The 23,092-nt window shown below is 34.7% G+C and overlaps 1 protein-coding gene and 1 pseudogene across 1 annotated transcript; both read right to left on the bottom strand.

The window, feature by feature from the left end:
• Positions 1-1,459: 1,459 nt before the first annotated feature.
• LOC150076101 (RNA polymerase-associated protein CTR9 homolog) lies at positions 1,460-3,406 on the bottom strand. Its single transcript, XM_090387259.1, has one exon. It carries the CDS (start codon positions 3,404-3,406, stop codon positions 1,460-1,462), a length of 1,947 nt encoding a protein of 648 aa, XP_090243385.1.
• A 6,941-nt stretch (positions 3,407-10,347) lies between these two features.
• On the bottom strand, positions 10,348-13,380 carry LOC150076100 (RNA polymerase-associated protein CTR9 homolog pseudogene; annotated as a pseudogene).
• Positions 13,381-23,092: the final 9,712 nt, after the last annotated feature.

Below are 23,092 nucleotides of genomic sequence, written 5' to 3'. Positions count from 1 at the left end.
ATTATTAGCCTGTTTAGACCCCCAAAATCTAACTTTATGACAATGTCTTGCAAAATTGATATCGCCTTCCCCATGAATTATTAGCGAGTTGGATAAGGAGAGTTGGAAAAGAAGCTTTATTTATCAAAAAATAAAGGTAAGCCCTGAATTATTATTGAATACACCATGATTTGACAAACTAATACAGCAAACGTTTCTGGACGAAGTTTGCTCTCTTGCCAAAGACTGAAAATTCCTAAATAATTTCATAAATATACGTGTTCTCGATTCTAATTTCAATGATGTCCGTTTCCACTTGCAGTTTCCAAGTTGAGTCCTTTGTCGCACTTGAGTCCAAAATCAACGTGTGACTGAGCCTTTTGGACAAGGATGTCGTTCGCGTATATTGTTATTTTGTTTGGATTTATTTTATTTGCGAAGGTCATTTGCGTAGTCTTTTCTTCATTTAGGTGTAGTCCGATAGAGTCGAGGTATTTTTGTAGTTCTTTTTTTTTTTTTTTTTTTTTTTGGCGTTAACCAGTTGATTGCAGTAGTTAGCAGATTTCTGGCCTTTTGAAGTAATAAATAATTTCATATCGTCCGCATATTTCATAAATTGCTTCCTGTTTTCAGCTAAGAAGGGTTCGAGGGCTATAGCAAAGTGTGTAGCAGACAATACGCCGCCTTGTGGACTCCTTTATCGACTTGGAATGTAATGCACACACACACATTACCGTTTGTTACTGTGATTTGTCTGCGCAGAAGAGTGTTCGTAAACAAATGGAGGACATTTCCCGTAATGAGGAATTAGTCCCTCAAAATAACTATTAGAGCTGGGATGGATATGTTGTGTAATGCGGCTGCCACATCTAGAAAAACGACATCCACTTGTTGCTTGTTATTTAGCGCTCGCTGGATCCATAGTAGTGTTCCCATGAGGTTGGTGATGTTCGATCTCTGAGGTAGTACTGAGTGCAGGTATTTAGGGCTGTGTTTGAAGCAATGTTGGATGATGATGTCCAGATTTATTTTTTCGAAGATTTTTTGCAAAGAGCATCCAACAGCGATTGGTCTGAAATATTATACAGATTTAAGTTTTTTTATTGTGGGGATAGGTTTTAATCTTAGCTTTTCCACAGCTTCGAGAAATCGTCTTCCACCATTATTCTCTGAAATACCTGTAATAATATATCGATGATGAAACAGGTACATATTTTAATCATAAAAAGTGGGAATTTGTCTGGCCCAATTTTAGCTTTATTTGGGAGGGTGTTGATTGCACTTTTTCAGTTGTCTTTGCTGATACTGTTTCCTTCAAACCTTCTTTATTAGTCACAATTTAATTAGTGTTCGTAATGTCTTTATTTTTATTGATTACATCCACACCAATCCTTAAAGGGTTTCCCAGAAATTTCATGCATGTAGCTTTTTTTGTTGCCTTTTGTTATAATCATTTCAAGGTGTGCCTCTTTCGTAGACTTCATGAAATGTGATGTTTCATGCTTGTACCAGATGTGGTCCTCTGGATGCCCTGTTCTTTCTGTCTTGATGTCTTTTCTCCTTTTTCTTTGTCACGTGTTGGATAGTGAAGAGTCGCCAACCAGACATTACCTAAGGCAATCAAAGAGTAAGTGTCATTACTTGTCTCCTTTTGTCCAAGAACACGTTCGAATTTCCTTTGAGCTGGACCCCATTCCTGTTTTGCTAGGTGAAGGTTACCAATTAGTGACCATGCATCAGGATGATCCTGGTTAATGGACAGCGCTCCTTTATACCAGTCTGTCGCTTCGTATGTCTGTCCTCTGTCTCTAGCCATACACCCCAAGCGAAGGTAACAGTCGACATAGCGAGGATGCTTTCTGATTATGTTTTTGTAAATCCTTTCAGCCTTATCAAATTCAAGGAGAGTCTCGTACAGACGGGCTAGGTTATAGAACGTTGTCAGTGAAATTCCATTATAATAGGGCCGGTCCTGATGGCTTTCGATGTGAGACCTCTTCAATGATGCTTCATAGTATTGCTTAGCATCTTTAAGATTTCCTAAACAGTAAAGAAGCGCAGCAACATTGTTGAGAATTTCTGGTGGAACATCAGCTCTTACTTCCTCTTGTAATATGCGAATAGCTGTTACGTACGCCGACAAGGCGCCTTCGGTATCTGAATGTTGAAGAAGTTGAGCCAGTTCAATCCATGCTTCGACATCATTTGGAAACCGTTCTGTTACCGCGGTCAGATAAGTCTTTGCTTGGTCACGCTTAGATGGGCATGCAGACTGTGCATACAGGGATCCTAAGATCTTCATGCTTTTATAATTACCAGGTTCGGCTCGAAGAACTTTCTCAAAACATCGAGAAGCATTTTCTTTATCTCCTTTGTATAAATGCATCTGTCCCATTCCATAGTAAGGAAGCAAGAATGAGGGGGCGAATTTGATTGCTTGATAATAATACTGAAAAGCGTGATCATAATCTTCTTGAGCATGGAAAATCCTGGCTAGTTGAAAGCAACTCTCGGCTCTCATAGCTGTGTTTTCAGTATTATGGAAAGCATGGAGTGCAAGCTGTTGTGCCTTAGCATATTCATTTTTAAAGAAAAAATGATTAGCCAAATGATTAAGTGTCACCGGAACCTTGGAGTCAACGCTATATGCTTCAGCTAGCATCTGTACTCCATTTCTAATGCTTTTTCGTGTCATTTCATTCAATTGCATGACAGCCAAACTTACTAAGGCTCCTAAGCATCTTGGATCTAACTGTAGGGCTCGTTCAAAGGCCAACCTTGCTTTATAATGATTCCCTATTTTGTAAAAGCAGTGTCCAATTCCTATTCTCACTTCAGCCGGACATTTAGGATTGGTGCGAAGGACTCTTTTGTAAAACGCAAGAGCTCCTGTGTAATCTTTCTTGTTAAATAATATACAAGCTTTTCCGAGCAAAGCTGGAACGCTGTCAGGGGTATGAGCGAGGACAAAATTAAATTGCGTCTCAGCTTGTTCCATCTTGTCTCCTTCCAGAAAACAAAAGTAAGCTCGTCCCAGAAGGTGTTGTTTATCATACATTATGATCTTGTCAGCTGCAGAGTAAAGCAACGTTGCTTTTCTAAAGAGCTCTATTTTCTTCTCTCTGTTTCTTTCCTTATTTGCTTGCTGTACATAGTAAGCGGCCAGAATATCCAGGGATCGCATCTGGTCATTTTGAACATCCACATATATTAAGCCTGCATCCCTTCTTGAAGCTTCCAATATGTCCCTGAATTCCTCTTGTTTTCCTTGGCGATGGTATTCAATAGCAAGATCAATCCATGAACGAAGGGGAGCCTCTTCGTGTCGAAGAATTTCCAATACTTCCGTGCCCTCTGGAAATTTATCACTACGTATCTCGATTACTTCGTCTGAATCTCTGAGAGGAATTTCGATAATCGCAGGCATCTTTCCGAAAAGTTACAACACCAAAGGCAAATCCAAATTCTTATCTCTAGAATAAAAGAAAAAAATAACCGAACTGTTAGTAAAGCTGATTAATACTTTGTTCACTTAAAACAATATCTTTTTTAAATGAAATTAAAAGTTTTCATTACCATTATAAAAAGCTTTTTCAAGTCTTTTATCGAAATAAATTATAAGCAATAACATTTTAAAGCGTTCATTGTATTCGTTAGTTTTTTTTAAAAAAGAAACGAGTCTTTTCGTAGAATTCTAAAAGTCTCATATCTGTTTTTTTTAAAAAATCGTATTGAACTATTGAGTGAACACTTCCCAAGTAATTGCATTTTGATGTGTAATGTTGGTTGGCAAAGAGAAAAACACAATGCAGGTGCATGTACAAATCATTGAGGACAACGTGTCCACGATTAGATAGGCATATTCTTCGAAAGTGAAGCCATGAATGGAGTCCACTTCTGGTCAGCAGCTTATACAGAATAGAAAAGTATAAAAATTCTAAGACCGTTTAATAAAACCAGAATTGCAAATTATCTTTAATCATTCATAAGTCAAGACCTCCAGAAACAATAAAACGAGAATCGAGTTTTGTTTAATTTACGTTAGCAGATTTAGGAGTCAAAACTTTCACTTCCATCCTCGATAAACTCTAGGATAATTTATTTACTACTTTAATAATAATTTTTTGTCTAAAATTCGAAAGGGAAATTAAAATTTACTTTGATGGCGATGCAATTGAGCCAGCGATGAATGATTCGGTTAATCCAGACTATAATTCGGTTATGGGGCTTTTAGCATTGATAGGCAACTACTGCATCAAAGAAAGGCTAGACGTGGGGAGACAGGGATTCACAAGACAGAGAATACAAAAACAGCACGGATTTGAACCCGTTCTCTAGCCTTAACATTTAAGTAAATTATATAATTGCTGTAAAGTAGTGGTTCCCAGCCTTGTTATCCACAGGAATTGAGAGTATGGATATATATTATTGTACTACAAAAAACGTTTCTGGCACTCATGGCAAGTGGATATAGGTATCATCCTCCACGCACCGAGTGGAAAAACCAGGTTCGACTTCCGTAAGGAAATTTATGGGCTCTTTCCCCAATGTGGCCGAATTAGTTGGTCTCATAAAGCAATATGGTTAAAGATGCTAATAGTGTATGCCTGTTACAACCATTAAAAAACGTTATTATTATATAAAGTATATGAGCAAACGATTATAATATTTTTTTTGTGGTCCATGACCTCAATTACAAAAATTGAAATAGTCAGCTGCTTTCAAATTAAGTAAAAAAAATGGTCCGTATTTAAAAACGGGTTGACCAGCACTGGTATAACTGATGCCAATTAAGCTTTAATGCTATAATAAATACAAGGGTTTGTAACTGGGTTGCACTAATCATAAATTAAAGCAGAAGGAAAATATTTCTTTCTGAAAGCGTATGCAACAAAAATTGGATGCAAAGCGGTATTTTTCGAGGACGAATCTCTAGTTCGGTAAGCTACCAAGTTTTTAAATTAGGTATCTGCATGTAGATCTGACGAAGGACCGAAACAGTGTTTAACAAACACTGGACTTGGAATATTTCTCCTTCTGCATTTTGAAAATGCAATAGAATACTGGTATAAGGATATTTGACGGTCGATACTACTTTAGTTTACTTCTATAACTCATTCAGTAATTTTAATACTAAAAATCAATATACCTCCTATATAATATTTTATTGCAAAAAGTACAAGATTCTTAATAACTTCAGTGAATTTTTAAAACAAGTTAATAATATAAACCAGAAAAATCTCCTTTAGTCATATTTTAATGCCTAATTATAGAAAAATAAAAATACCTTTCACGAGAGAAATATCAGAAGTTGCCAAAACTCGAAATGCGCCTGTCTTTAAATACATGCAAAACTTAACGGATTAGAGGGGGAAAGATTTAAGACAACTTTAATGTTCTTACTTTACCGATAAAAATATTCGGAAAAACTATGAATACTTAAGAAATCTAATATAAAATATGAGTCAAAACGTTTCTAAGAAAATAGTTAAGTTGTGAAAGGAATATTAACTTCAAAATAAAAGGAACACAATAGCGAAGGGTTCTGTTGCCTATCGTTTTAAGAAAAATTAAAAATAAATCAACATATCAGAAAAATGGATTTTCTGTTCGTTAAAGTTTTAAACAACGGTATTTAAGGTGTTCCGTATATTTTGGCCACAGTTTTCTCAACGGATTCTAAAAAGCTTTAGATTATAATGTTTCCGAAATTTTGTAGATAGATGTAATGGAAAGTTTTACAAAATTCGTGTATTGGTTTCTTGCTTTTATGGTACTTTTGCTATAAGAATAGCAAAAGTAAAATAACGCAATTAGTATAATATCTCTGTAATCACTGGAAATGATACCCAACGAAATTTGGATTAAAAATGGAACTTTAGGTATACTCGGGTTCTTTTACTTTAACATTATACCCTAACATTATCCATAATATAATATAAAAGAAAGTTTAATAGATTAGAAACTTTCAGTTGGTTATTCACCCTTTAATGATAAGAACTTCCAGAATATTCGATTAACTAAACTGGCTTATAAATATGTACTGTAAATTTGGAAGTGTGCATGGGTACACTTATTAATGGATAAAATAACAAATGTTTGGTTATTTAAACAAAGAATAGAAACATTATTTGTACGATCTAAATGTAATTTATGAACCAAATTGCACTCAGTAAAATACAATCGAAATTAACTTATTTGATCAGAAAAGCTAAATTACAGAAAATACAATAAAATACTTACTAGAAGTCGGCAGTAAAAGAATCTCAAATCGGCAATATCACTGATCCAGGAATATATCAGTAGATCCAGGAAGATAACGATCTTATATATACCAAAGGTCAATGAGCCCTTATTGGTTGAAAATCGGGATTGGGATTAATAGGCTGTTTGAAAGGATATCGACAATGAGCATCCTGATTGGTTGCCAAATTGAGTTGAGAATAATAGGCTCTTTGAGAAAACATAGATTCCAGAAAGTTATAGTAATCCCTGAGGGAATTAACAAGGGATTATGGGTAATTCCATTAGAGAATTAAACATCATAACCAGGAAAACAAATTGACCCAAATCTATTCCGGAAATTAAAGTAATATAACTATAAAAAATTAAGGAACAATAATGAATTTCAATTAATTAAATTATCTTGAGAATGGCAAAGTGGAAAATTAATGTAGGCAAAATAATGAAAATAAAATAGTATCAATTTAGCATAAAATAATTTAATGTTAATTAAATAAAATAACTTAATATTCATTAAAAAATACTGAAATAATTTAACATAATGAAACTAAAATAGCATTGAATTAACATAAAATAAATTAATGTTAATGAAAAAAAATAATTTCATGTTAATTAAATAAAATAATAATTTAACATAAATAAAATAAAATAACATTAAATTACATGTTAGTCTGCGCTTTTGGCTTTTAAAATATTAATATCTTCTCTCTGTAATGTTGTGCGGGTTAATCGGTTCAGCTATTTTCGTGAATCGATTGTCCATTCTGAACGGGGTTTTTTGGGGAGAGGGAGGGCAGAATATTTTAAAATATACGTACTTCAGTTTACAGTTTTCAGCAATGTAGGGTTAGCTTTAGCAATGGCTGCCACATCTAGAAAAACGACATCCACTTGTTGCTTGTTATTTAGCGCTCGCTGGATCCATAGTAGTGTTCCCATGAGGTTGGTGATGTTCCATCTCTGAGGTAGTACTGAGTGCAGGTATTTAGGGCTGTGTTTGAAGCAATGTTGGATGATGATGTCCAGATTTATTTTTTCGAAGATTTTTTGCAAAGAGCATCCAACAGCGATTGGTCTGAAATCTTTTACAGATTTAAGTTTTTTTTATTGTGGGGATAGGTTTTAATATTAGCTTTTCCACAGCTTCGAGAAATCCTCTTCCACCATTATTCTCTGAAATACGTGTAATAATATATCGATGATGAAACAGCTACATATTTTAATCATAAAAAGTGGGAATTTGTCTGGCCCAATTGTAGCTTTATTTGGGAGGGTGTTGATTGCTCTTTTTAAGTTGTCTCTGCTGATACTGATTTCCTTCAAATCTTCTTTATTAGTCACAATTTAATTAGTGTCATAATGTCTTTAATTTTCTTGATTACATCCAGCCGAATCTTTAAAGGTTTTCTCAGAAATTTTATGCATGTAGCTTTTTTTGTTGGCAATTCTTTGCCCATTTTTTAATTTTGTTATAATCATTTCAAGGTGTGCCTGTTTCGTAGCCTTCATGAAATGTGATCTCTCATGCTTGTACCAGATGTGGTCCTCTGGATGCCCTGTTCTTTTCAATTTCCTGTACAATTTTTTTTTTTTTTTTAAATCATTTTCAAAAAAGGGTTTGCCCTCTCTGACACTTTTAGTTCCTTAGAAGCTGCTTCATGCGCTGTATGTAAAAGTGATTGTGAGAGTTGTTAAGGTAGTATCGGTGCTCAAGAGGTAACGATTTTGCTAGTTGTATTCGGCAAGGTGTTTTACAATGTCGTCATTTTTGATATATTTTGTTCAAAAGATTACCATTTTTATTCATTTTGGAATGCCTACAGATTGTCGGATGCCTCGATGTCTTCATAATGAGAGTGGTCGATAATCTGAGGCGAATTTCATAACGTTCTCCTTCAACCTTATATCTGAAGGGTTGTAGTAAGTCAAATCCAGGCCCTGAGTTCCTCTTGTTGCTGGTGTATTCAATTGGTTCATATTTAAGGCTTCCATTGTACCATCCAATTCACTTTTTGCTTCCCGATCTTTTGGTAATGGCAAATTGAGGACCCCCATTACTAGTGTATCTGTATTCGATCTCACGTTTGAGGCAAGCTGTGTAAAAAGCCGTGTTTATTTTAATATGCTCTGGGGGTAGATATATTAAGCATAATTGAAATCTATTCATTTCTGTTCCAAAAATGGCAATGATAGCCTCGAAATTTTCCGATTCATGTTCGCTGACTATCGTGAATTCTTTTTTGAACAGAATCATTACCCCGGCTACTCATTTATAATCTCTTCCATTTGCAAGGCAATAGTAACCTGAGGAGTGAGCAAGGGCATCAATGTACCTGTTATTTTGGAGTCATGTTTCTACTAAACATATGCAATCATCCTCCGAGTTAAGAAATACACTTTGAAGTGTGTGTGCAGCTTATTCAAAATACTTCTTACATTTTGCAGGAAAATAATGATTCCATTAGATTCGTTTTCGTCAGTTGAGTTGTTTGCTGACTGCTATTGGGCAGTTCGCTTCGTTGTTCATAAATGTGAGCTTCCCAGCACTTTCTCTGGATGATTTCACAAGCGATCCTACTGGCCAGATGTTTCCGTCCAAGAGACGGTCTTCACTGCTTACCGGGCAGGTGATTACGAAAGATGGTAGGTCTTAGCACGGGAACCCTATTTAGCTATTTCAAAACCCAGTATTCCAGGGAAAGAAACCTGGATTGGTATGATGAAGACCATATAGTGTAGGCATATAAAGGAATTGGGATTATGCATCGAAGATTATATTTGATTAGAAGGTGCGGGTTATGGAAGTTGTAGGTCTCCTGTTTTACTGCTCAAAAAGCCGAATATATTTTCATTCGATTGGCATTAAAGTGAGATTTTTGTCCCAGTTATCACCTAAATCCTTAATTTGGCTTTTTATAAGGAATGACTTTTTTTAACTGGGGAGTTCGCTATAATGATGTTCGCATCGCGGGTATTTTTCTTCTTGGTGATAGAGAGTTGTAAAGTTTTCTTTCTGTTAATGGAGTCCCCAATGGCATGAACATAATTTTCCGGTTGATGTAGCCATCTGCTGGTGCTCCCAGTAATAGACTGGAAGCATTTTGTGATGAGGAAGAACTTAATATCATCTGCGTAAGTGGTAAAATTAGTATGATTTGTTAGGAAAGGTTCTAAAGATGTGGCGAAGGGAACCCCCCCCCCCTTGGGGGAGCCCTCTGGAGCAGAGAATGCAGTGATTATGGTTCTGATGCATAAGCCGCTGGAATGAGTTTACTAAAGAGAACTAGGATGTGGCCAGAGATTTTAAAGTAGTTGCCCAGTATGGCACATAATTCATGTCAAAGTTCATGTCGAGGAACACAATATCCAGTTGCTCAAGGTGCCTTCAATTCAGAACAGTGTGTCCCTGAGGTTAGTGATCGTCCAGGTTGCTGATGCACCAACAAATTTAACAATAAAAATAACAACAACAGTACACTATGGAGATCATGGTAATGTCAACAAATATCTTCTTTTGTCTTCCCAACCTCTAACCCATGCCGGTACAAAGTACAGAGGTTCTAATTACTCTGGTGTTTTCGTTAAAAAAAAAAAAAAAAAAAAAAAAATTATTATTTCAATTTAAGAAATTATCCAAACTAATTATTGTATTTATGTTTATATATTGATAGATCTTTAGATTTCTATATATTTTTAGATATACCTGCATTGTAATGAACATGAATTGTAATGAACTAAAATAATTACACCAATTTGACAGACAAAACACAGATTTAAATGAAAAAGAAACTTTTATTTCTTATGCCAAATCAAAACACACTACAATAGAATTATTTTTTAACAGGATAGGAAATTCTCTTTCAGAACTTTCATAGCTTTAAATTTTTCTTTCCCGAGTAAGAATATTAATCATCGATTTCTTCAGTAGAACATTCATCACTTTCGTTCTTCATATGAATATCTGGAATGATAGTGCTGTAGAAACACAGAATTGAGAACATTGATAGATCGGAACGTTGAACAATATCATTCCTTTCGCACTACCTCATCTGAACTTTAGAATGCTTTTCTTTTTTGAAGTGAGCTGGGCATCCGACTGTATCACACAATCCATTGCCGTTTCCTTTAGGTACTGGCTTTCTTCAGATTCACTATATGAACCAACCCACTTCTCAGGTTTCCCGTCGGTTTCTTCTGTGGCACTTCTACATTGTTTTCTTTGTCGCTGTCTGAATCCTCACTTGACGAAATGAAAGCTTTTGATACTACTCGCCTTTTTTGTTTACCAGATAAGTTGGCATCTTTAGCAGCTATTTTCTTAGCTTTCTTTGTTGGTTTCCTCTTTTGCTTCCGGCAGTCTTTTGAACCACCGGCATCCTTCTTCCGTCTCTTTTTCTTTGGTTCTTCGTTTTCGTCAGAACCACCATTCAAATCATTTTGAGTCTTCTTACTCTTGCCATTTTTACGGGACTTTTCTTCAGCCACGTTAGAAAATACCAGCTTACTTTTGTTTTTTTCTATGAAATCCTGTCTTTTCTTAATTAATTCTTGCTTCTGTCGGAACTGCAGTTCTTCGGCACGTTTTTGTTCTTCCATCAATTTTTGACGAAGTGCTTCTCGTTCCCGTTCTTGTTTCTGTCGAAATTCTCTCTCTTCTTCGTCGAACCGACGCGCTCGTGCAGCATGGTACTGTGCTTGACTTAACAAGTCTTGACATCTCCTTACTTCCACTGCAGCCTGAGCAAGATTGTATTTCATTCTGTCTCCATGAATGCTCAGAAAATGGAAATACCTCCGTGATAATTTCAGTTCATTTACGGAACAAAGAACTGCCTTCAAGTTACTCTTATCGCTCTCCAATGTTTGTGTTGCCATTAGCTGAAGTACCAGAGCAATGTTATACACCAAAACAGTATCGTGAGGATTGACCATTCTTGCCTTTAATAATGTACGTTTACATTCCTTCAGTTTGCCGCATTTGAAGTAAGCTCTAGCCAGATACATCAGGATTTCCGCACCATAATATTTGAAGAACTTCTTCAAGCAACTCTCGTACATCTGAATAGCAGCAGCATATTGTTTCTGTTCCACGTAAATATGCGCGATATTCATCCAGACATCACAAAAATCAGCTGTTGCTTCTCGAACCTGGGCAAATATATCTCTGGACTCTGGGAAGTAGCCTTTATGGGCTAAGACAGCTCCAATTCCATTAGCAGCCCATACATTGCTTGGATCTGTATGTAAAACTCGTTCATATATTGATAACGCTCTGTCTTGATGTCTTTTCTCCTTTTCTTTGTCACGTGTTGGATAGTGAAGAGTCGCCAACCAGACATTACCTAAGGCAATCAAAGAGTAAGTGTCATTGCTTGTCTCCTTTTGTCCAAGAACACGTTCGAATTTCCTTTGAGCTGGACCCCATTCCTGTTTTGCTAGGTGAAAGTTACCAATTAGTGACCATGCATCAGGATGATCCTGGTTAATGGACAGCGCTTCTTTATACCAGTCTGTCGCTTCGTATGTCTGTCCTCTGTCTCTAGCCATACACCCCAAGCGAAGGTAACAGTCGACATAGCGAGGATGCTTTCTGATTATGTTTTTGTAAATCCTTTCAGCCTTATCAAATTCAAGGAGAGTCTCGTACAGACGGGCTAGGTTATAGAACGTTGTCAGTGAAATGCCATTATAATACGGCCGGTCCTGATGGCTTTCGATGTGAGACCTCTTCAATGATGCTTCATAGTATTGCTTAGCATCTTTAAGATTTCCTAAACTGTAAAGAAGCGCAGCAACATTGTTGAGAATTTCTGGTGGAACATCAGCTCTTACTTCCTCTTGTAATATGCGAATAGCTGTTATGTACGCCGACAAGGCGCCTTCGGTATCTGAATGTTGAAGAAATTGAGCCAGTTCAATCCATGCTTCGACATCATTTGGAAACCGTTCTGTTACCGCGGTCAGATAAGTCTTTGCTTGGTCACGCTTAGATGGGCATGCAGACTGTGCATACAGGGATCCTAAGATCTTCATGCTTTCATAATTACCAGGCTCAGCTCGAAGAACTTTCTCAAAACATCGAGAAGCATTTTCTTTATCTCCTTTGTATAAATGCATCTGTCCCATTCCATAGTAAGGAAGCAAGAATGAGGGGGCGAATTTGATTGCTTGATAATAATACTGAAAAGCGTGATCATAATCTTCTTGAGCATGGAAAATCCTGGCTAGTTGAAAGCAACTCTCGGCTCTCATAGCTGTGTTTTCAGTATTATGGAAAGCATGGAGTGCAAGCTGTTGTGCCTTAGCATATTCATTTTTAAAGAAAAAATGATTAGCCAAATGATTAAGTGTCACCGGATCCTTGGAGTCAACGCTATATGCTTCAGCTAGCATCTGTACTCCATTTCTAATGCTTTTTCGTGTCATTTCATTCAATTGCATGACAGCCAAACTTACTAAGGCTCCTAAGCATCTTGGATCTAACTGTAGGGCTCGTTCAAAGGCCAACCTTGCTTTATAATGATTCCCTATTTTGTAAAAGCAGTGTCCAATTCCTATTCTCACTTCAGCCGGACATTTAGGATTGGTGCGAAGGACTCTTTTGTAAAACGCAAGAGCTCCTGTGTAATCTTTCTTGTTAAATAATATACAAGCTTTTCCGAGCAAAGCTGGAACGCTGTCAGGGGTATGAGCGAGGACAAAATTAAATTGCGTCTCAGCTTGTTCCATCTTGTCTCCTTCCAGAAAACAAAAGTAAGCTCGTCCCAGAAGGTGTTGTTTACCATACATTATGATCTTGTCAGCTGCAGAGTAAAGCAACGTTGCTTTTCTAAAGAGCTCTATTTTCTTCTCTCTGTTTCTTTCCTTATTTGCTTGCTGTACATAGTAAGCGGCCAGAATATCCAGGGATCGCATCTGGTCATTTTGAACATCCACATATATTAAGCCTGCATCCCTTCTTGAAGCTTCCAATATGTCCCTGAATTCCTCTTGTTTTCCTTGGCGATGGTATTCAATAGCAAGATCAATCCATGAACGAAGGGGAGCCTCTTCGTGTCGAAGAATTTCCAATACTTCCGTGCCCTCTGGAAGTTTATCACTACGTATCTCGATTACTTCGTCTGAATCTCTGAGAGGAATTTCGATAACCGCAGGCATCTTTCCGAAAAGTTACAACACCAAAGGCAAATCCAAATTCTTATCTCTAGAATAAAAGAAAAAAATAACCGAACTGTTAGTAAAGCTGATTAATACTTTGTTCACTTAAAACAATATCTTTTTTAAATGAAATTAAAAGTTTTCATTACCATTATAACAAGCTTTTTCAAGTCTTTTCTCGAAATAAATTATAAAAAGTAATAACATTTTAAAGCGTTCATTGTATTCGTTAGTTTTTTCTAAAAAAGAAACGAGCCTTTTCGTAGAATTCTAAAAGCCTCATATCTTTTTTTTTTAAAAAATTGTATTGAACTATTGAGTGAACACTTCCCAAGTAGGTGCATTTTGATGTGTAATGTTGGTTGGCAAAGAGAAAAACACAATGCAGGTGCATGTACAAATCATTGAGGACAACGTGTCCACGATTAGTTATGCATATTCATCGAAAGTGAAGCCATGAATGGAGTCCACGTCTAGTCAGCAGCTTATACAGAATAGAAAAGTATAAAAATTCTAAGAACGTTTAATAAAACCAGAATTGCAAATTATCTTTAATCATTCGTAAGTCAAGACCTCCAGAAACAATAAAACGAGAATCGAGTTTTGTTTAATTTACGTTAGCAGATTTAGGAGTCGAAACTTTCACTTCCATCCTCGATAAACTCTAGGATAATTTATTTACTACTTTAACAATAATTTTTTTTCTAAAATTCGAAAGGGAAATTAAAATTTACTTTGATGGCGATGCAATTGAGCCAGCGATGAATGATTCGGTTAACCCAGTCTATAATTCGGTTATGGGGCTTTTAACATTGATAGGCAACTAGTGCATCAAAGAAAGGCTAGACGTGGGGTCGAGAGGGATTCACAAGACAGAGAATACAAAAACAGCACGGATTTGAACCCGTTCTCTAGCCTTAACATTTAAGTAAATTATATAATTGCTGTAAAGTAGTGGTTCCCAGCCTTGTTATCCACAGGAATTGAGAGTATGGGTATATATTATTGTACTACAAAAAACGTTTCTTGCACTCATGGCAAGTGGATATAGGTATCATCCTCCACACACCGAGGGGAAAAACCAGGTTCGACTTCCGTAAGGACTTTTATGGGCTCTTTCCCCAATGTCGCCGAATTAGTTGGTCTCATAAAGCAATACGGTTAAAGTTGCTAATAGTGTATGCTTGTTACAACCATTAAAAACGTTATTATTATATAAAGTATATGTGCAAACGATTATAATTTTTTTGTTGTCCATGACCTCAATTACAAAAATTGAAATAGTCAGCGGTTTTCAAATTAAGTAAAAAAAAAAATGGTCCGTATTTAAAAACGGGTTGACCAGCACTGGTATAACTGATGCCAATTAAGCTTTAATGCTATAATAAATACAAGGGTTTGTAACTGCGTTGCACTAATCATAAATTAAAGCAGAAGGAAAATATTTCTTCCTGAAAGCGTATGCAACAAAAATTGGATGCAAAGCGGTATTTTTCGAGGACGAATCTCTAGTTCGGTAAGCTACCAAGTTTTTAAATTAGGTATCTGCATGTAGATCTGACGAAGGACCGAAACAGTGTTTAACAAACACTGGACTTGGAATATTTCTCCTTCTGCATTTTGAAAATGCAATAGAATACTGGTATAAGGATATTTGACGGTCGATACTACTTTAGTTTACTTCTATAACTCATTCAGTAATTTTAATACTAAAAATCAATATACCTCCTATTTATATATACCTGCTGGTTTTTAAACCATAATATTTTATTGCAAAAAGTAACAAGATTCTTAATAACTTCAGTGAATTTTTAAAAAAAGTTAATAATATAAACCAGAAAAATCCCCTTTAGTCATATTTTAACGCCTAATTATAGAAAAATAAAAATACCTTTCACGAGAGAAATATCAGAAGTTGCCAAAACTCGAAATGCGCCTGTCTTTAAATACATACAAAACTTAACGGATTAGAGGGGGAAAGATTTAAGACAACTTTAATGTTCTTACTTTACCGATAAAAATATTCGGAAAAACTATGAATACTTAAGAAATCTAACATAAAATATGAGTCAAAACGTTTCTAAGAAAATAGTTAAGTTGTGAAAGGAATATTAACTTCAAAATAAAAGGAACACAATAGCGGAGGTCTATTCGGGTTCTGTTGCCTATCGTTATAAGAAAAATTAAAAATAAATCAACATATCAGAAAAATGGATTTTCTCTGTTCGTTAAAGTTTTAAACAACGGTATTTAAGGTGTTCCGTATATTTTGGCCACAGTTTTCTCAACGGATTCTAAAAAGCTTTAGACTATAATGTTTCCGAAATTTTGTAGATAGATGTAATGGAAAGTTTTACAAAATTCGTGTATTGGTTTCTTGCTTTTATGGTACTTTTGCTATAGGAATAGCAAAAGTAAAATAACGCAATTAGTATAATATCTCTATAATCACTGGAAATGATACCCAACGAAATTTGGATTAAAAATGGAACTTTAGGTATATTCGGGTTCTTTTACTTTAACATTATACCCTAACATTATCCATAATATAATATAAAAGAAATTTTAATAGATTAGAAACTTTCAGTTAGTTATTCACCCTTTAATGATAAGAACTTCCAGAATATTCGATTAACTAAACTGGCTTATAAATATGTACTGTAAATTTGGAAGTGTGCATGGGTTCACTTATTAATGGATAAAATAACAAATTTTTGGTTATTTAAACAAAGAATAGAAACATTATTTGTACGATCTAAATGTAATTTATGAACCAAATTGCACTCAGTAAAATACAATCGAAATTAACTTATTTGATCAGAAAAGCTAAATTACAGAAAATACAATAAAATACTTACTAGAAGTCGGCAGTAAAAGAATCTCAAATCGGCAATATCACTGATCCAGGAATATATCAGTAGATCCGGAAAGATAACGATCTTATATATACCATAGGTCAATGAGCCCTTATTGGTTGAAAATCGGGATTGGGATTAATAGGCTGTTTGAAAGGATATCGACAATGAGCATCCTGATTGGTTGCCAAATTGAGTTGAGAATAATAGGCTCTTTGTGAAAACATAGATTCCAGAGGTTATAGTAATCCCTGAGGGAATTAACAAGGGATTATGGGTAATTCCATTAGAGAATTAAACATCATAACCAGGAAAACAAATAGACCCAAATCTATTCGGGAAATTAAAGTAATATAACTATAAAAAATTAAGGAACAATAATGAATTTCAATTAATTAAATTATCTTGAGAATGGCAAAGTGGAAAATTAATGTAGGCAAAATAATGAAAATAAAATAGTATCAATTTAGCATAAAATAATTTAATGTTAATTAAATAAAATAACTTAACATTAATTAAAAAAATACTGAAATAATGAAAATAAAATAACATTATATTAACATAAAATAAATTAATGTTAATGAAAAAAAAATAATTTCATGTTAATTAAATAAAATGATAATTTAACATGAATAAAATAAAATAACATTAAATTACATGTTAGTCTGCGCTTTTGGCTTTTAAAATATTAATATCTTCTCTCTGTAATGTTGCGCGGGTTAATCGGTTCAGCTATTTTCGTGAATCGATTGTCCATTCTGAACAGGATTTTTTTTTTTTTTGGGGGGGCAGAATATTTTAAAATATACGTAGTTCAGTTTACAGTTTTCAGCAATGTAGGGTTAGCTTTAGCAATAGTTAATGGCAATAAAATGTTAGGAATTTCCAAATCATTAAACAGTAATAGCAGCAGTAGAGGAGGCATCTGATGCAAGAAAGTAAGCTTATGTAGCCTCAGTCAAAAGAAAAACAACAACAAAAAAAAACAATTCACATATCCAATTCGTCTAAACCTTTGTGCAGTTCCTGCTTGAATTTATTTAAGCTATCAAATTGTTCCAGCAATCAACTACCCGCTGGCAGGACAAAAGCATATTTCCGCACATATATTCTACAATTGTCTTTCCTCAATTTGAATTTATGGCCCCTCACGTTGTTAATCTGAGCCAGAGTAAGGATCCTTTCAGATTTGGGCCCCCCCCCAATCCATTCAAGTCTTCATACACCTCAATCAGACGCCTGCAGTTCGTAGAACTTAAGTCTTTCTTGGGAAGAGAACCCCCAAAAATCTTGCTGCCCTTCTTTGTACTCGTTCAAGCAACTCTTCACCCGTCGAAACATGAGCCACCAGACCTGTACGCAGTACTCAAGGCGTGTCCTAACCATTGCCTTATAGAAAGGGATAATCACCTCCTTTTTCCTACTAGCAAAATTCCTGTTATCATTAACAATACCACTTGTCCTACTCTAACCGCCTGTTTGCACTGCTCTGCAAATTTCATATCTGTCTGCACAATTACTCCCAGGTCTTTTTCATTTTGTAGCACCCTAAGTGTAGCACTTCACAGTTGGTACGTATCCCTGTGGTTACGTCTACCCTTATGCTGTACTTTGTATTTAAATATGACTCTCTTCTGACAGAAACGTATAATTAGTCACTCATAAATAGGGTCTTAATGAAATTATTTCTAAAAGCGATCAGTTTATCTATTAGTAAATTAACTTAATCAACAACTGTTCTTCCCAATGTCAATGAACACTGTTCAATGGCTGGATCCCAGGTCGTAGTTTATTTATTTGTGGTACGTTCTGAAATGTGGATTTCGAGCAGATGACAACTTCTTGCTATAGGGTATTGGACTCTTTAGTCATCCTTTTGATTTTAAAGGCTTCCGCTGTCTGCTAATAAAATCAAATTCCAGAAGAGTAAGAACATTACTAGAGTAGAAAGGTTTGCCATAAATAAATCCAGCAGTGCGTGAATTCATTATAACGAAAGAATTGTTTTTCGAATTCAGGACTTAAAATTTTCGGCTTTTACTAGACTTTTTGCTTCGGGGATCGATCTTTAAAAATTCGGGTAAACCTATGCAGTTATAATGAATTCATTTGGACTATGATTAATACTGATTAAACCATATGAGCTGTAGTCTTTTAGTGAATTTTTTTTATTTTGTAAAAGTATTAGAAATATTAGAAATATTATTAGAAAAATTCAATTTATTGCCTACAAAATACATACGTGTTACATAAAAATAAGCACAAAATAAACACAGTGTAGAAATATCATTATACGTTTCACCAATGGGTTTAAAACTTCAATAGATACATCAAGTTTAGACAATGAGTCTCTCAAAAGATCTTCTGTGCAAAGTATTAGTTTTCCAAAAATCTACATCAGTTTAAAACGGGTTCATTGATTTAATCAATTTGTTTATGAAAATAATTAAAAAGTTTCATCTGTAGTTCAGTTTCTAAAGTATTGTTTTGCGATAACTGCACATGCATAAAACCTTACAAAAATCGGAATATTTACTTATAACCAATATTATAAAATTAAACTAAAACAAGAGAAAATATCGTTAAAATCTCACCAAAAATACGAAATTATTGCATGGATTTATTTTGAGTCTGTATTGGAAGCAGCCTCATTGCTTTTCCTGCATGCATGCATTATATTATTGTGTTCCACTTATCGACAGTCCATTATCGACACCTTGTGCTTGTGCTTGGTGTCGATAATGGACTGTTTCCAAACAATTTGGCGACTGCACTTTGCATAGTACTAGAACTTTAACTCTGCCTATAAATTTCCCTGCAACACTCAGTACATTGATTCAGTACTCTGATAAAAAAATAGCGAATCCATGCACCAGCCCTTCAATAACTAACTGAGTACGCATCGTAAAAGTGAAAACTCGCTTGGCTTTTTAGTTGAAATTTCACCGGAGAGTGATCTGTCTTTCACAATCTTATTCTTCCTTATAATTCGAAGCTATTATCGTCCTTTTCAATTAAAGTAAGACTTCATTTGAAAGAGCAGCATAATGCATATTTAACAACTCTGTCATCTACATCTTCGACCTCATTGAAAGCCATATCTTGTGAAAGTTCAGCAATATGCATTATTACAGCTGTTTGTTGAACAGAGCCTTGGAAAATAAAGATATTTACATCCATATTTTCTACAAACTACATCCAACGTTAAACATTTGATTTCACTCCAAAGATTCTCCAATATTGTTAATGTTTTACGTGATGTTGAATTTTGTGGTGAGAATTCTTTTCCTTGTGAAAGAATTAGATTTCTTTAAATCGGTCTCCTCAAATGTGTATATTTCGCCTTGATCCATAGATTAAATCAAGGCTACTGTTATAAGTTGGGAGAAATTCACTCTAATTTTATCGGATTTTCGTCTAAGTTGAATGGGTTAACGTGAGGCTTTGGCGAGAAGTAACAACACATTGTGTGGGATTTTATTTTTTGAATATTTCTCTCCAGCAAGGTAAAAATAAGAAGTAATCCAATCTTCGATCTTTTCCCCACCCCTTCTTATTTGATCGTCACACAACAGTAAGGGAGATCTTTATATATGAGTCCTTGAATTTTCTCTGTGATATACTATCATGAATTTCAACTTAAAATCCTCTTTAACATCTGATTTAAAAAAAAAAAGAGCAAATGGTAAGGATTTCTTGTGCCAGCTTAAACTCAAGTGTGGACTTTTCCTTGCGAGAAATAAAAGCTCTTCTGGGCATTCATTTAAAAGAAATACTCACACTACTTCTGGGTTATAATAAAACTTCTTTAATTCGTCTTTATATATCCTTATAGCATGCATAATAGACTCATCCAATTCCATTAAATTAGCGACATTGATGACCCTTTTCAAGCTTAAGCGCTACAATTTCGGTTCTAAATTAATACATTTCCTCTTAGCAGCATAAAGAGTTGAAGATGGTCTTTTTGAATACATAATGAACGAAAAATTGCTTTAAAATATGTAGAGCAAAAAACGTAACTAGTAATTTTCAATGCGTGACATATGATCAAAGACTGACACAGAAATTAAGTAACGAAAGGCATATATATATGAAGTCAAATGCAGAAAAATCTCCATTTTGATTCATATTCCGGGAACATTGAGATTTTCGTAATAAGTTCCTTGACAGATACAGCATGCAAACCGGAAATTATATCCCCGCTCGACGAAAAAGTTCCTCTTTTGAAAACCAAAACAAAACAAAAGTAAAATCGCTCTATGTGAGGGATCCAGGTATAATTCTTCTTCTGTTAATACACTAATAGTCGATTTAACAGCTGTTCCAAACGTTGTATGTGTTTAAATATTTAGACTATTTAACATTTCAAAATTTGAAATGTTAAATAGTCTAACACTTTTAGTGTTAGACTTCCCGTGTAGGGAAATTTGGCTCGGAGATTTAACCAGTTAAGGAGCCCAAAACTGCACTCATGAAACGAGATTGTAATTCCTCTTTGTAGAATGAGACCGAATGGACGACACAGAAATTCCAAAGATCTTATAAATTAAATAGTATTTTCTAAAGGTTTATACCTTTCTCACCTACACGAGATCAACTTTAATCGTCTACATATTTCTACTAATGGCTTTCCTGACTTTGGTACAATGATATGAAACGATACAGCCCAGAGATATTAATATCAATAAAAATTAATTTTCGAAACAAATAAATGCACAAATATCAACTGTAAACGAGCGAAGGGAAGTTCAAAACATTTTTCGTACCAACGAATGTACAGCATTGTGTTTATACGCAAATCTATTAAAAATATATATATAAAAAAATATATATATACATATATACAAAATGCAATAGATTTGGAAAATTGTGGACTTGTTTGGCGGATAGAAGACTTTCAATCGTGATTAAGGACGTAGTGTATTTATTTCAGCAATTGAAAGTTCTGATTGCTAAAAGACAAATTCGCGGATAACGGTATTTATTTCTAGGTTGAACATTAGCTCAAGCCTTCAAGTCGAATACTCAGATCTCGATCTTCAGTGCACCAGAAAAATCCTTGAATCTAAATGGAACGCAGTAAAGCTTATGAACACCATTAAATTTAAACTACTGTAATCTGATAGTTGTGGAATTTCGTTATCATTGACTGCAAATTTCGTGATCATTGATATCAGAGCCATATATTAGAATGCAGAGTTGGATAGTTAATGATTATTTTACTGTGTTCATAGATACTGTTTCCTGTTCCACACAGTTTTCCACATATCTTTGGCCTTTCCATGCTGCATTAATGTTTTGCCTACTGAAACTTAACTTTGTATCAATGATGATATCCAAGGCAGCCTTCATATGATATGATTTTGGCAATGACCTGCAAATCAAATATTCCGATGATTTCATTTCTAATGAGAGGTCAGATGGGTTCGCTCGTTAAAGTTGACGATGAGACTTTTTTTCTCATTTGTAATAGCAATTCCATGCTCGTTAGTTTTGGTTATCGCAGGGACATGTAGATTTAATCTGAAGGTAATTTTTTCATTTCACAGGGAAATTTCACAGAATATTACTGTACATTCAGTTGCGTCATCGAAGGTTTTTACTTTTAGATCAATCGGCGATGCTCAAAAACCCAATATTTTTTCAAAATCTGTATTCGGGTAAATTATAATTTTACTATTAATTTTTGATAAATAATGAAAGATTTTATGGCTTTGTTAAGATTTAAGTTATCTTGAGCTAAGGCTTCAGTTAACGTTCGACCTAGAGATAAATACCGTTATCCGCGATTTTGTCTTTAACTCTATGGCTATGTACAGAAATGATGCAATTGCACTAACTTGTACATTTGTAAGAAATTATTTATTAATAGTTTTTTTCCAGTTGTACTTCATTCATTGCGTTTAAATATGTTTATTTCGATCTCCCATTCTTTCATATTCACTTCATATTAAAATATTCTACTTGTGCATATGGCAATAATTAGAAAAAGGGCCTCAAATGTAAATTTAAAACTTAATTTTATTCGTTATTTTTATATTTACACTGGTTTTAGGTTTGTGTGAAACACATACATAACAATTGCACGTTTTTTGAGAAATTACATAAATAAATATAATATTTATGAATAACATATATAATTGTAATTTACTAAAACCTAAATTAACTTAATTTAACAATATTATTAATTAGAATGAAACATTATGGACAATTGGACGAAGGTAATTCATCACAGATCGATTTCCACGGTCATTCACAATCATCAAAATTCTCGCTTCTCGATCGATTTTTGCCTTCTTCGGTGCTGGAAATGGTTCACCATGCATTCAACTTAGGCATCTGTAACTGCCGCTGTTCTTTCTGAAATTCTTCGATGATATAACAGATGCTAATGTACAGTCGTCCAATTATGTTCTCTTCTGTGCCAAGCTTCAACGATATTTTGAGTACGTGGAAATCCTAGTTCTATGGAGTTATACACAGACAACAAACTGGTGGAAACAAATATATTTGTTTTCGAACAACTCAATGACATCATTATCTTTTTTTTTTTTTTCTTTTTTTTTTTCCTTGCGAAATGGGGCTTCTGGACTTTAAATGCTTCTAGAATTTCATCAGACAGAATAGACGCCAAGGCAAACAAATGGCCCAGCATCAACGTAAAACTGTTCGTTAGATCCAAGCGAGTGGATTGGCACCTCGATGCCAATCCACTCGCTTGAATCAACCACGCTCCCCGAAGTGGAAGAAACAAACTTTGTTGAACGCATCAAGAAATTCACTTTTATAAGCGTTTATTGCAGCTAATTCTCTATCAGTTAATATTGTCTGTGGCTTCAGTTCAATTTATTTTC

The sequence above is a fragment of the Mastigoproctus giganteus genome, chromosome 13 (genome assembly GCF_048544385.1).
Source record: "Mastigoproctus giganteus isolate SK-2022 chromosome 13, ASM4854438v1, whole genome shotgun sequence".
Classification (NCBI taxonomy): Eukaryota; Metazoa; Arthropoda; class Arachnida; order Uropygi; family Thelyphonidae; genus Mastigoproctus; species Mastigoproctus giganteus.
The sequence above is the reverse complement of the archived record's forward strand: the minus strand, read 5'-3'. Positions and strand labels throughout refer to the sequence as shown.